This window comes from Bombus impatiens, unplaced genomic scaffold (assembly GCF_000188095.3).
Source record: "Bombus impatiens unplaced genomic scaffold, BIMP_2.2 scf_0263, whole genome shotgun sequence".
Classification (NCBI taxonomy): Eukaryota; Metazoa; Arthropoda; class Insecta; order Hymenoptera; family Apidae; genus Bombus; species Bombus impatiens.
Window position 1 is genome coordinate 1,154,574 of NT_176682.1, and position 15,211 is coordinate 1,169,784.

Genomic DNA, 15,211 nt, shown 5'->3' on the forward strand with positions numbered 1-15,211 from the left:
ACAACAATCTGTCGTGTTGCATGTGTAACTGAGAGTGTAATTCGCGGTGTGCGTATCGTCTATGCGTGTCTATTTATATATACGTATATACAGTGTCGATTGTTCTTAAATATTTCAATATAACATCATCAACCAATAATTTATTTCGCTTAAGCTACACATACAGGGGTCGCGTACTTCTCTCCCCGTTTCTTTTTTTTTTCTTAAGTATCATGCATGCGTCGCGAAAATCACATCCTCGTTTCGCAATGTTCTCTTCACACATTCACATCATCTTTTATTCTTTCTCTCTCTCTCTCTCACACACACTCACACGTGCTCACCTTCTCTCTATCTTTTTCCTTCTTTCCCTGCTCTTTTTTTTTAATTAGTTAACACGAAGTCTCACTCGTTAAACAGCTCTCGAAGACTAAGGACACCCAAAGCGGATCACAGTCTGTCTCTGCACTCGTAGAATCTTAGCCAAACTCCCGGAAAGGAAATTCGAATAAATACAGATTATAGAGGATACACTAACTTCTCGTTTCGTCACGACGAATTCTCGATCCTTCACAATTTGCGATAATTTATGTAGTTGATCCTTAAATACGCATTACATAATGTTTTTTGCAATATTTTATAATAGGTAATTGAGTCTGATCGCAATGTAATTGGTTTTGCCGCCAATTTTTAGATGGCGCGTTTATCGGGGGAAATTACTTTTGTTTTTTATACTACAGTTCTCCTTCGCAACTGGGCAAAGTTATAGCTTTAAAACAGTAGACGATAGAAAAAAATTTTGCTATACAAAATTAAAACTTATCAAATGGCTACGGTGAAATTGTAAATTTAACTTTAAAATTTTTTACATTATAATTAAGATATCTTTTAAATTAATCATCCTCAGACACAAGTACGTTGCTATCTATTTTGTGGAAATAAGAAACATATTGATTGATGTATATTAAAAAAATACTTTAATTTGAAGCAACAAAGGTTATTCTCAACTCTAAAATTATTTCTACCTCTACTTCCAGTGCAGCCACATGTACTAAGTGATGCATTACTTAAAAATCTAATTGTACCTAATGAAATCTTTGTCTGTCATTTATCATTCTAAATCTATGAATTCGTTTGTGAGTGTATGTCTAGAGTTAACGCGTAAATAAGGATCTGACAATAATTCGAGTCCTCGTGACGAAATCTTGGTCCGAATAAACTCAGGATTTTTTTTTTGAGAACTCCAGTGTTCGACAGAAGATTCTTGGAGGAAATTTCTTGTTTATGTTTACATTAACCCTTTCTTGACTGTGTCCCGTAAAAAGTGTATATCTTTTTTTCTGTGGTGCTGGACTTCGTAATTATTACTCGAGCAATGACCATTGCTCGTTATTAAAAGAGTAATATGTATTAGCGAAAAACTAATAATATTTCTACATTATAAACTGTAAACAGTGTAGAGATCTGAAAAAGTTTCGATTCTTTATATTAATCTCGTCACTACATTATTAAAAATTATTTTGAAAGGGTTAAATTACAATTAGATAATATCGTTTCTGTATATAAGTGAGCTGTAAATCTAATTTTACGTGGAAATGTGATCACTGAACACTGGAGAATTTTGCTTGAAACCTGTTGTTATTGTTTTTAGTTTAAAGTTTAAACATTTTTTTCTTTATTTAATATTTACACGTCAAGATATCGAGCGATCTTTTTGGATTAAAGAAAGAAATTTCTTTGGACGCAATTTCGTGGCAATTTCCGATCGATGCGATCGCGCCGGAATCACGGATTCTTTGTTAAACTTCCGCCTAAACGATTTCTTCCATTATACTTGATTTTAACTTCGTAATTATAACCTTTACGAGAAAAGGGATGATAGCACGAAAGGATTGTCTATAAAATGAATGTTAGATTATCATTCGATTTTCATCCTCGAACTTGTTCGAATACTTCTGAAATACGAGTCAAAGAGACTATCATCCTTTTCCAAGATGTCGTTCATACAGTAGTGTTTCGTTAATTGGCCAGACGTCATTTTGTTTGGCTACTTAATGAGAATGGTATGTTCTTAGGAAATCTCAAATATCTTTCATTTCTATTGAAATCTGATGTGATACAAATGATCTGACACATTTATTTATTTTACCTGTGTAATAGCTGATAGTCATAATGTTGGCCATTTAACGAAGCAAACTCTGTGGTCAGTTAACGAGGCACCACGATATCTTTGTATTATTAATTAATATACGTCGAGTAAAATTTTACGTGAAATATTGCGTCTAAATATAATACGTATATAATCGTATTTAAATTTTGCGCAAGATTAACATTTGAAACGTTAACATCGATTGCAATATTATGGAATCTTGTATATTATTGTATCGTTGAATAGAGTGATTAACAAGAGAGACAGAATTGAAAGTATAAAATCAATAAATTGGTCGTCTCTGATATTAATTAAAATAGATATAAAAAGTATCCAATCACCCTTCGTCGAACGATACAAAAAATGATATGCCAAAAATGTAATACCGTTGATCGCATTAAAATTTAATGGTTGATTCGATAATCATCGACTTTCTTAATCTTGTGTCATATTATTCTGCAAAAAACACTGTATAAAAAACATTGACAATCGCTCGTAAAAAAGGCAACGACAATGACTGACAAAATAGAAATAGAAGTCTTCGACAGCTTTCTAATTACTTGTTTTTTTGTAAATCGTAAAATGGCAGTTATTTGTTGATCCATTCTCTAATCTACTCTCTCCGCGGCAGCAGCTATTTTCTTGTAATGTCTCTCGAGCTCTAAGCTAATCGAATAAATACTGGAAGAAAGAAGTATTTCTAGGCTAGTGCTGTCTCGTCGCGACGAGACTTTATTCGTCGCCTTATAGGCCTTGCCGATAAAGCATTAATAACTATAGAGACATTTTCTCGCTACAACCTGATACTGAAACTATATTGTTTAATTCACACTAATTAAATAATAAATTCGAATAGAGATATCGAAAGAATATAAAAACGAATTAATGAATAAGTAATATAGAATTATGTAAATTGAAATGAATTAAAATTGTAGTTAAAATTAAATTAAATGTATGTTAAATAAGTATAATAAAGGAATAAAGATGTGTGTGTGTGTGTGTGTGTATATATATATATATATATATATATAGGTAACTTATTAGATGCGATACTTCTCCTCAACCTCATACCTTAATCTTTATCTCACACACACACACATATACACGTATATACATATATGTATAATATATATATGTATATATATATATATATATATATACATATATATATTATACATATATGTATATACGTGTATATGTGTGTGTGTGTGAGATAAAGATTAAGGTATGAGGTTGAGGAGAAGTATCGCATCTAATAAGTTACCTAACTTTTTAACTAGCTTGCGATTGTATCACTGGAGCACCTCTGTGTAATACCGAAGCGGGTCGAGATTTACGACCACCGGCAGGAGCCGTAAGATTTGTCGATGGTTGTTGAATCGGTTGCTGCGCTATTTGTTGGGCTATTGCCGATTCTCTTTTCGGTACTTCCGGTGGTGATTGAAGAACATCCATGTATTCGCGAATTAAGTTCGCAATTTGGTGTGCCTGCAAATGAAATGATGGTAATATCAGTAAATAATAATTACGCAGTTAAAGAAAATGTTTTAACACTCTAAAAATAATTATTATTCAATATAAAATTTGTGCACTATAATATGAATTCTTAAACAAAAAGAATTACCTGAGATGTCGTAAGGATAACTTTGCTCTGCTTCTTATCAGTACCAGTGATAATCATCAAACAACTAACAGCTGGACTATAACTGAGAATACTGCTATATTCGTAGGTACAGAGAGTGTTTCTGGAACGATGCTCCAAAAGGTGAAGACCTTGCTGGTCGACGGCCAACCACAGAACACGTGGCCAATTCGAAGTAAATGATTGCATGACATCGAATATCGTAGCCCTATGAAGCGGCCACGATTGAATTAAATTCAGGAACGCCTTCTTCGCTTCGGGCGGTGTCATTCCACGTAGTGATTGATGGTGTTGAAGTACTCCTTCAATGCATAAACTTGGAACCAGTCTTGGTGGAAGGCAGTGACTTGATATAGTTCGGTAATCGTGATCCGATACAGCGTCTTCACAATCACCTAGTTCTAATTGCGCTTGTAACGCTGTCAGCATCATCTAAAAACAGATTATAAATTTAGATAATCTATACCATAATTTATTGGATTTTAACGGATAATAAAAAAAGAATAATTATTTACAGCTTCTTTCTCAGTAATAGGAAATCGATCAGCGCGTAAATCATGCAGTACTTGATGATAAAGTAACTCTTTCTCCACCGGATCATCGAGATTCATGTACTGATCAAGGAACAAATGTTTCTTAAATAAGAAGAAATGATGTGCGTGCTTTCTTTGCGATTGATTCTGTTGTGCGTTCGCCGTTCTGTAACGCTCCCATTTCGACATCACATCGGCAATCTTTTCTTCTGGTATCAATGCTCTTTCGGTCGGTCCTAAGACTTCATAAATGGCATAACCTATAAATCCCAATTGAATTATAAATATTTACAAGCCATTTAACAATTAAAAGAAATAACAAATTTAATTTAACTTCGATTACCCATGGCAGTTTCTTCTAAACCAATCTTAGTCTTGATAATCTCCATAACGTCTCTAGCTGTTGCTGAAGGATGAAATTCAACAGCATGATATTGTCCATCCATGAAATGGAATCTCGCATAAATAGGCCTGCGATTAATCGTGCACATTATTTCTTCTCTGCTCGGCGGCCATTGTCTTCTTCTCGTGCCCTGCGTCTTGTAAAGGCACTTTTCAGCAAATCTGGCGTATTTTCCCTCCTCCGTAACGTAATCACTAGCGCATCGTTTCAAATGCGCTATCAGATACTTTCGAATTACTTTCTGTGGAGGTAGAATAACTGAACAGGCCAAAGAAAGTAACGCCCAATGCCTGAGATTGACTCGACTATTAGGATCAGGGTGATCTGTCGTTTGTTTAATCAATTGAAGATACAGTTCACCTAAGAGATTCTCCTTTCTTATACAACGTTCCATCACGGTTTGTATCAAGTTTACGTGTTCATCTTCTACCCTACGAACCGTATCTCCGTTTTGTCCTAATCCAGCGTAAGTTAAAATTAATTGGAATACACTAAGAGCCATCTGTTCATCCGGATCGGGTAGTTTTGAGAGACTCTGAGGTATAGTTTGTCTGCTGAATGCCCAATAGGCATAAGGAAATCCTTTATAGGTTTCACCATGATCAGTCGCGCTACCATGTTCTTGCCTAAGTTTCTCTATCTTGTGCTTAGACAATCTTCGCAAAGTGTTTCTTAGAAAACCACCACCAGAGTCTTGAGGTTTTCTCAATATCTCCGCGTCCACTAGTGTTCTTCGGCAATTGACTAAGTTATGATAGAGCCTAATACGATCCTCGTTGGTAATACACTTGAGCTTCTTAGTAGGAACCTCGTTTTCCGTGATCCAGCCTGCCAATGCTGGACAGTAACTAACGATCAGACTACCTATCTCGTTCTTCTGTGGCGTTTCAAAAACAAAACACTTGTGCGAGCTGTCGGGATTGTGACGTAGAAGAGACAGTGTTATGAAAGAGTCACTTGGGTCTAGCATGATGCTTTCCACATCCTGATAACGATACTCCGATAAGACAAATTTATCATCCGGCTTGATCAGCATCAATCCATCGCAGTTTATACCCAAGATTAGTTGATTGCCATACGACCAATAACCACGATAAGTTACGTTGAACATAGTCGTACCGTAGAGAGGGTATTGCATCACGCAAGATAAATACAACACCTTGGCTGCCAATTCTTTGCGACCGGCGCCATACTGTCTGTGTGCCTGCGCTATGATTGGCACCCAAACATCGTCGCCTCGAGCACGGCTGATTCGATAAGGCAAAAAACTATCCACCTCGCTGTAGTAATCCAGCCGATCGTTATCTTTTGGATCGCCCAAGGCGACTTGCGCTTGTAAGCCCGCCAATTGGAGCGCGACCTTTTCCGATACCGGGAAATCGTCGCACTGAAAAAATGACAAAAGAGAGAATAGGACGTTTACAAGAAACAAGATAAGATCAATAATTTGATTTTTTCCCTCTCTAGTTTACCTTCACAACGTTATATACAGCTTGAGCGTACAGCATGTTCACCTCGACGGGATCTTGGGATATTTCTCGGGTATTTCGGAAAAGCCTTCGTTTGAAAACGAATCGATTATCGCCACTCCCTAAAGTAGCATTATTTCCACGACGAAGTGTTGAAAATGTTGATTGTGCTGTGTTTAATTTGCATTGTTTCCTGAAAAAAGTAAAATATAATAAGACAAGTTATCAATGTAAAATTAAGTATAATGAACTTTGATATAACTGCATAAATATTCGTAGTTTATTAATCGATAATAGTAATCAATGAAAATTTACATTTCCCAAGCAGCTATAACATCATATAGATAATCATGCGCTCGAACATGTTCTTCGCCATCCGGTCTACTTTGGTAAATTGCCCAACCTTCTAAAGACCTGAGACCCAATTTTTCACCTAACTTAGCAACAGCATCGGAAGCAGTATCAGTTGGATGCACATCGATTGCTTTAGTTCTTCCATCCAAAAAGAAGAATCGACAAACTATCGTGCCTAGTCGCCTCATAGCCGCAATCTCTACCGTCGACGGTGGATGTTGTCTACAGGAAACTTTCATATTTTTACAATTATCCACGCACCACTGAACGTATTGCCGTAGTTTGCCCTCGAGAGCCAAATTCTTTCGCAAGAAAGACACGAAATACTTGTACAGTAGTTTACTAGGTTGAAAAGCAACTATAGCCAAACAGAGCAATAACCAGACTCGTTCAGCCCATTCTGGGTTAGGATTGTTAGTTGCTTGTCGCATACATTGGACGAAAATTTCATCTCTTAATTCTTCACGCTCAATACCATAACCTATTATACTTTGAATAGTTGCAATTTCCTGATCTAGTTTCATCTCTCCTCTTATATACTTACAAAGATCCTAAAGATTAAGAAAAAACATTACTTTCAATGTTAATTAACAAAGAAAATAATCTGTACAAATAATTACTTACCCTGAAGACAGAACAAGCCACATTAACGTTATCAGGGTCGTACATATGAATGTGAGAATTCGGTATAGTAGAACCTTTGTAGTAGGTAACCATTTCATACTTTGGGATGAATTCTACGCTCTTGCCACGTGATTTTCTAGTGAGCGTAGCCATGATTGTACCCTCGGGTGATCTTTCGTGGCTATTGAAATAATTTTGCGCAAATTCTACGATATCATGATAAGTAACTTCGTTATCAGGCTCTTTCTTGTCCTCCAATTCTTGAAGTTTACGCTCCACTCTGCATTTGCGTCTCTGTTCTCTCTCCACAGGTGGTTGTTGAGATTGCTGCACCTGCTGTTGTTGTTGATCATGACCATTCTGTTGCTGTTGTGGTACCGGTTGGTGGTGATTATGGTGCAATAAATGGAGACTATTTGAGTTTCTAGATTCCGGTCTCGATGGAGGGCTACCAGCAATCGGTTCTTTAATGACTTTGTTATTTGGTGCAGGTGGAGGTGAACCACAGGATTCACCGTTAACTAATGATCCAGAATTTCCATTGACTAAAATTGGACTGCTAGGACTGTTCTCTTCACGAGGTAAAACAGACTCGTAGATAGGCTCTCCATTATCAATAGAGGAATCGCCACCGTTCATCGTTAAAGCTGAAGCAGGAGGTGGCGGAGGTGGAGGAGGTTCAGTGGGCTCTGGAAGACTCGGCTGACCGAGTTTGCCAGTGTTTGGACAAGGTATCCTTTGCTGTTGCTGCTGCTGCTGTGATGATTGTTGCAATGGCGAGGTAGCTTCTTGCCCATTTGGAGTATTTGCTTTAGATTCCGCTTTTGAATTTAACTCCATTTCTTGCTGAATTACAGTCTCCAGTTCCACATCGAGGTCTTCGACCAATGCATCCATTTGTTCACCAATTTCTTCAATTATCTGATTACCCTTCGTCGATTGCACGTCGGATAAAAATGAAAATAGATTGTCCAAGTCTACAGACTGCAAATCTGAGGCAGCCATTTTAGAATTCATTTGCTCCGCCATCTGCGACAATGCAGCGATCTCTTCTTGCGCTTTTCTGTAAAATGGAATAGCACATATATGAAAATAGCGAAATAAAATTCAATGCAAGTATTTTAATTTCTTAAGCGCACAAATTAGCCAGGTGCCGGTGTATGTGTATGTATTTTGTGGTACTAAACGCTGCATCTATGTTAAAAGCAATTATTCTTAGTGAATTCTCGTCATGCCGTAAGGATTTTTAATTCGCCATTCGAACTACCGACACGTCATACGAACTTACCCGGGTTCCATCCCGACAATACCATTGTACTGTGCGCTATAAAGGACACAAATGGACATACTATTAACACACAAACGAACAACAGTCCTATATGATCGTCACGGCAGTTTGTATACTGGAATAGACGTCCTTTTATCATACAGTTTTAAGATAATATATCGTTATACCTTTGACTTTCTTCCAGAGCCTTCTTATCCTCCATCAATCTTCTCTCCTCTTCCAATCTCTCCCTCTTCCTCATCTCTTCGTCTACTCGTCTCATTTCTCTCAAAGCAGCCGCAACCTCCCTTGCGAATACGCCACGCAGATGACTCTGTATCACAATGGCTGCTCTTCGTTTTCTGATGAACATTATTCTCAGTTTCCAGCCTCGGTATGCATGTTGCACTTTCAGTGCAGCGTCTCTCACGCGTTTATACTCTGGAAAAATTCAAATTCTCTTTAGTTCAAAAATAAGATAAGAAATATATTATGAAAAATTAAAATTGAAAATAACTTACCTCGTCGAACTACGTAGCCTCTCCATATTTTCTGTATCATCATAGCGTTACTGGTAACCATTTGATTTCTACAATCTTCCAGTGGCTCGTGTACATAGCTTCTTAAAAACACTTTAGTTTTGCCTATTTGCCATTCAGTTTCAGGGATACCCTGACTACTGATTAAGCACCTAACAGCCTCTTTCTCGTTATAAGAACGTGATAAACGTGCTTTATCTAAACAACGATATCTCGCTATAAAGTCGTGGAAGGGCATGTGTATAGGAAAGCCTTCCTTCCTGATTCTAATAATATCTAACATGCCTAAATATTTCAGCTGGTCCAGAACCAGCTTCTCGTCATAGTGATTCGACACTTTTTGCATATTTGGCTTGATGCATCTAGCGTACCAGGGTGTGGTAGCTTGAAGAACATCGACCAGAGCCTGCAATTGATGTCTGAAGGAATCACAGAGGGTTGGTTTTCCCTTGGATGTTCCACGAGACATGGTAGTTGCATTTCCACTTGCACGAGCTACCGTGCATCCCAGAAGATCCTGATAAACTGTGATTTCTTGAACAAATTCATTTGTGCTCCTAGACATGAAATCGAAGAACACATCTTGTTGTACATCTCGATTCTTATCGACAAATCCTTCGACTGCGTAAGTAACGCATCCAGCGTAGTGTTTCACTCCAAATTCTTTCTCCCATTTTCGCCTATCGTCTCCTTTCACGTAGCAAGGATGATTCTCGAATTCTGCATGCAAATTGGTCAGGTAAGCTAGGTCCGAGCCTTTCGGCATATGGCACTGCTCGGTCAGTAATTTAAGAACACATCGTGGAGGTTTCTCGATTAATTCCAGGCACATGGTGTTGTCAGTGAAGGTGATATGGGAGTATTGGATCTCTTCCTGTCGATACTGAAATTCAAAACGTTTCACGTGTTACGACAGCCGACATGGAAGGACAAGTGTCAACTAGTCAACTTTGCAACCAGTTTATTTTTATCATTAACCCTCGACTATATTCAGGTGAAGTGTTAATGACAATGTATTACATGCATTTGAGTAGATAACTTGAAACTAGGTAACATGTATAATATATCTTTGTGGTGTATTTCTAAGTATTACATGAAAAAATATAGAAGTATTCAATTCAATTAATACAGAAAGACGACTGGCATCTAGTGAAGTTTGGAACTAGTTAATTTTAAACCCTACAGAAACTCACGTTCTCAGAAACCTACATCTAATATATCTTCAGTTTAATGTTAAATATTACAGATAAAAAATTCCTAAGAATTCAACTGAATTATCTTACTGCACCTTTGACATCGAGGTCAATATAATGTTACCTTAACGGTTACGTAACAAACCCATTATCTCACCCTATCATGTGACACGATCGTTAATCGTGTCACACAGCTGACTAAGTATATAGGAAAACAAGAAAGCTTAGAAACGACTTACTAGTTCCTGTTCCAGCGCGAACACGTAGTGATTGAAAAACTTATGCAGCTTCTCGTTCGTGTAATTGATACACAGTTGCTCGAAGCTGTTGACGGCAAAGTTCTCGAAGCCAAATATATCCAAAACACCAAGAAATCTGGAGCTGTCCTGGCCAGGATTCGTGCAATTGTTTATATGATTGATTAACCAGGCGAACGTTCTCGAGTACAATGCTTTTGCCATCGCATGCCTGTTTTCACGGGCTTCTTGAACCTTCAATGGTATCTCGGTGATATTTCCGCGGACGTTTATCTGTCGTATAAGCACCACTTTGGTGAGATCCTCAACCTGCAGCCCGAGCAAAGGAGCAACCGTACCAACGATGTCAAGGTCTTCTTTAGTTAGTTCGCATCTTTCGCCATCCACGTCCTCGAAGCTCAAATTGCCCAACCAAAGAATGGCAGACAGGACTCTGAAAATACCCTCGCACATTTCCGGCGCGACCTACAAAAACGAAAGTGCCAGTCAGTCGCGGCTAAGGATAAAATAAGTCCTCGTTACTGAAGCAATTTGTAGAGGGAAGAAGGAGAAATGAAATAACAAAAAGAAATATTATATGGGAATGTATTACACGTATTTTAAGGTTTTAGGATGTTCTTTAGTTATTCAAATATTTAAATTGTTATAACAATCAGAAAAAATGACGATAATACAGTTATAAATGTAATAATAAGAAAATTAAATTATTACTGTCATAAAAATAAGAGATGTACTAATTATGTATTTTAACGGAAAACAAATATTTAATAAATATTTGAACTGCTTACTTTGTTTAAAAGTAATTGTTCTAATTATTTGTTTGACTAATAGAAGAAAACATCAAAGAATTCTAGACTGTTATGATAAATTTTCTATTGCTCATATTATAAATAAATATTCTATCATTAATAACGAGTAAAAAATAATTTTCTGACAGACTGAACGTAAATTCTATTCTGAGAGAATTAAGCAGAGAAATTCTTAACTTTTCATCTATATGGAACTGTTTGTACAAACTATTAACACCAATAAATCATATCCTTTGATGATACCACCCTGTGTGTACCGACTAATTACCTGTAGCACGTTAAACGCAAGCCTAAGAGCATCGAGTTTCTTGCAGTCGGAGATTCCATCGATCTTCACACAACCAGACTGATTCAAATACTTGTAGTGGCTTGCTGGCATCAGTTTATATTGTTCCGCGAATTCCTCGTCTCTGGTTCCAGCTTCGACCAGCTGATAGAACACATGGTAATTCCTTTCTCCGCTACTTTGAAAAGTTATACGGCTCTGCTCAAGCAAGTAATCTTGGATGATACAGCCCTTGATCATCCACTTACTGTCGAAGCACACCTGCATAAACTTGCCAAACCGGGAGCTGTTGTCGTTCCTTACTGTCTTCGCGTTTCCTGTATAATATTTTTTGAAAATGAAAATAATTATATTCTCGTAAAGAAAGACTACAATATATAAAGACATTATAGGATAATTATTTAATATATTAAATTTTGGATGATTTTAGTCTGTAGTTCGAAAATATTAAATTTCATAAATTATCAAATTTAGAATAATCACATTCTGTAGTTTTGAATGATTAAACTCTGTAAAATATTAAATATAGGATAATCATATTTTGTGGTATTAAAATACTAAACTTGATAAAATGTCAAATTTAGGACAATTTTCATATACCCATTGTGAAGAGCGATTAAAGAAAAGATAAGAAATTTAAAAAATAAATAAACATGAGATATATATACAGAAATAATTATTTGTAAATTTTAAATCAGTGTGAGACAGTTATAGGAGAAAGTCTAGCCTTTTAATATTGATAGAATAAAACGCGACGACAGAAAACATTTTCACAACGAAGTATTCCTGCAGTGTTTGGTAGCGCATTTTGCCGAGATACAAAAGTAAACGGTACAATTTTTATGATACCCCCTTAAATCTTTTGCCTCTCGTGACCCAGTTTCTACCCCTCGCGCTTTTACATTTCACACCTGACTCGATCTCGGCCTCTTGACTCCGAGTAATGAATCCCCTTTATTTTTAAATGCCATTAGGAATAACGTTCATCGATCCATTTCATAAAAGTCTTCCCGTTTCTATTTTCGAGCGTTGCCTTTGGAACAAGAGAAAACCTCGAGAAAAAAGGCTTGCCTTTTCTTCGGCGACTTTTATGAAAAGTATCCAGCAAACAATTTCGCGACAAATCTATGCTTTCAACGAAGCCCTTCCATTTCTTTTTATTCGAAATCATTTTCAAAGTTTCCAATTGAAAGAAAGTAAAACATGCAATTTTTTCTTAATTACTGGAAATAATATTTAATAACCAACGACTGAGAAATTTCTTGAGAAAAGTGCTTCTAAGAGGAAAAATTGCGACAGAATTGTTAATTCTGATTTTGTAATATTCGTAATAATTGAGAAATTCCATAATAATTCGTGTAATATTTTATTAGAAAACACACTTGACACCTTCACGTATATTTATCATAGATCCTTTTCTCCAGATTAACTCCTCAATTAATAAATAATTCTAACTTCTATAATGTTGTTTGTATTTTGCAATTGATATTTTGTAACTGGTTATTTTTAAACTTTACAAAGATCCTGGGATATTAATTAGTTCTAATTTAATATAAGGTAACTTTCCATTATTAACAAAAAAAAAAAAAAAGAAGAAAAGAGAGATGTAATTAGCTTTTAATTATTTTTATAAGAGACAAAGCTTTCGTGTTGGCGTGACAGGCGAAAAATTCCTAGAAAATTAAGGACAGGCCGTAAACTGTTAGAAAATATAATCAACGGCGACGAAACTAGTTATTAAGGGGAATAAGTTAATTACCGAAAGCTTCGAGGATGGTGTTCGCCTCTAGAATTTGTTGTTCCACCCATGTGTCCACATTGCTGGTCACCGAGCAAAGGTATTGCAAGATGAATTTCGTGGTTTCCGTCTTGCCAGCGCCACTTTCTCCCGATATCACGCAGGATTGATTGCTCTCCGTGTCCTGGAGAGACCTGTACGCTGCTTCCGCCAACGCGAATACGTGTGGCTCCAGAGAGCCCATCTTCTGTCCATGATATCGATTCACGTACTCCTACAAATCAAAAATTTCAATATGATTTAACGAAGACTAAACTTTCCTTTTCCAATAAAAATTTTATCGTTTTCAATAAAACAGAATCAACTGTGTTATTCGTAAAAAAAAAAAGATGTTGAGAATAGACTACCCTGCATTTTTACAAACGGCAAAATTTTATAAATTTATTTGCATACGTTTTTATTAAATAATTATTTTTTTTGAAAGGATTACTTTAACTTTGTACCTGTTATGTTAGAGATAGGATTCTTTGAATAAATCTATCACACCGTTCTGAGCTGAAAAACCTTTATTGCACTTTCTTACATGGTCTAGGGATAAAAACAAAAGAACATGTTAAACCTATCGATTACATCTATCGATTATATCTAGAACTATTTTCTAGTTACTATTTATTGTAACTAGCGCGTCTGCACATGGATGGCGAGCGCGAACTCACGTTGTCATTTTCAACACGTTATTTGTATGAAACAGTGTAAGATTGGTTGGACTTTTATAGAGTCTGGGAGAAACAGCAATGCCATCTTTAGTTTTACAATGTTATTACGACAGTTGGAATAGTTTGGGGTGGTGCGTGATGAGGTAGGGGAAGGAAGACGTACGCAGACAACTCTATTTCCGGCGTGGAAGAACTTTGGTCGACTTGTCAATAAGACTATCTATCTGAGCTTGAAATGTACATGTCATATCCACGAGGAATGCATACGTACTGTATGTAACAGTCGATGTACAAACAAGAACTTGTCACAATGGCGAAAAGATGTAAATTTTAACGTTGCAAGGTTATTTAAATATCAATACTGCTACTTTAGTTAAGATACAGCGGATAAAAATCAAACAGTGCAATTTTGAAAAATACAATTTGCTACATTTAACAAATATTTTATACTTCTACATTCGTCAAATATTTATGACAAAAATTAGTTTGCAAAAGTATACGCAACATCCAAATACTTACAATATTTTTATATTTCATTAATTCTGCTTATAGAAATATAAATTTACATAAAAATCCGTAACGCGGTCGCCATTATTTTATCTAGCTTCGACGTAGAAAAAATCTCAGTACAGAAATTTCTTGAATTCCAATTATTTTAATTATAAATGTCCTTTCTTCATGGCAAAAAATCTGCGATATAGTTCATTAGCCTTAATTACCGTTTGGAACGCATCGGACACGACAAACAGATTCCGATGATCCAATAGAAGGTTTGAATTAAGAGCGATAGCTGGGCTCTGGACAACCCTGGTAACCCGATTAATTGCAAACGTCATTTGATAGGACATTCCACGACCGAGTTCCATTCGGCCCCTTTCATTTGCTGGTTCCCTTGGGAGACCATATCACGGTTCTAAAAGGTATGTACATCAATAGTTCGATTTCAAACGGATCACAGATTAACGCTTCGCCTTTACGTGGCTCGTAAAATGTTCCCTACTGTGCTCGTGAAATCTACTTTATTTAACGCTTCCAGTATATGATTTCTGCCTACATTCGTTATTTTTTCAAACAGAATCCTGTTTTCCATTATAATACAATTTTTTCTTAAATGCAATTTATAAATTTAATATACGATACTGTCGTTTTTTTTTTTTTTTTTTTTTTTTATAAATAAAAAAAAAAAAAATAAAAAAAAAAAAAAAAAAAAAAAAAACAAAAACAAAAAAAAAAAAAAAAAAATAAATTAACAA

At 36.1% G+C, this 15,211-nt stretch overlaps 1 protein-coding gene across 2 annotated transcripts in view; it reads right to left on the minus strand.

The window, feature by feature from the left end:
* Positions 1-3,289: 3,289 nt before the first annotated feature.
* The window catches only part of LOC100746969 (myosin-I heavy chain), a 45,730-nt gene continuing 33,808 nt past the window's right edge, over positions 3,290-15,211 (minus strand). The window contains exons 4-16 of one of the 2 annotated variants that reach the window (XM_012384485.3): positions 13,264-13,516; positions 11,487-11,821; positions 10,392-10,874; positions 8,942-9,842; positions 8,609-8,861; positions 8,442-8,477; positions 7,154-8,216; positions 6,491-7,080; positions 6,179-6,368; positions 4,647-6,093; positions 4,286-4,563; positions 3,753-4,202; positions 3,290-3,616 (exon numbers count right to left, since the gene is read on the minus strand). In XM_012384485.3, the coding sequence (XP_012239908.1) occupies positions 3,401-3,616; positions 3,753-4,202; positions 4,286-4,563; positions 4,647-6,093; positions 6,179-6,368; positions 6,491-7,080; positions 7,154-8,216; positions 8,442-8,477; positions 8,609-8,861; positions 8,942-9,842; positions 10,392-10,874; positions 11,487-11,821; positions 13,264-13,516 (6,495 nt within the window). In that variant the 3' untranslated portion in view covers positions 3,290-3,400. The remainder of the gene's footprint in view (positions 3,617-3,752; positions 4,203-4,285; positions 4,564-4,646; positions 6,094-6,178; positions 6,369-6,490; positions 7,081-7,153; positions 8,217-8,441; positions 8,478-8,608; positions 8,862-8,941; positions 9,843-10,391; positions 10,875-11,486; positions 11,822-13,263; positions 13,517-15,211) is intronic. The other variant, XM_003488757.4, reaches the window with a different exon arrangement.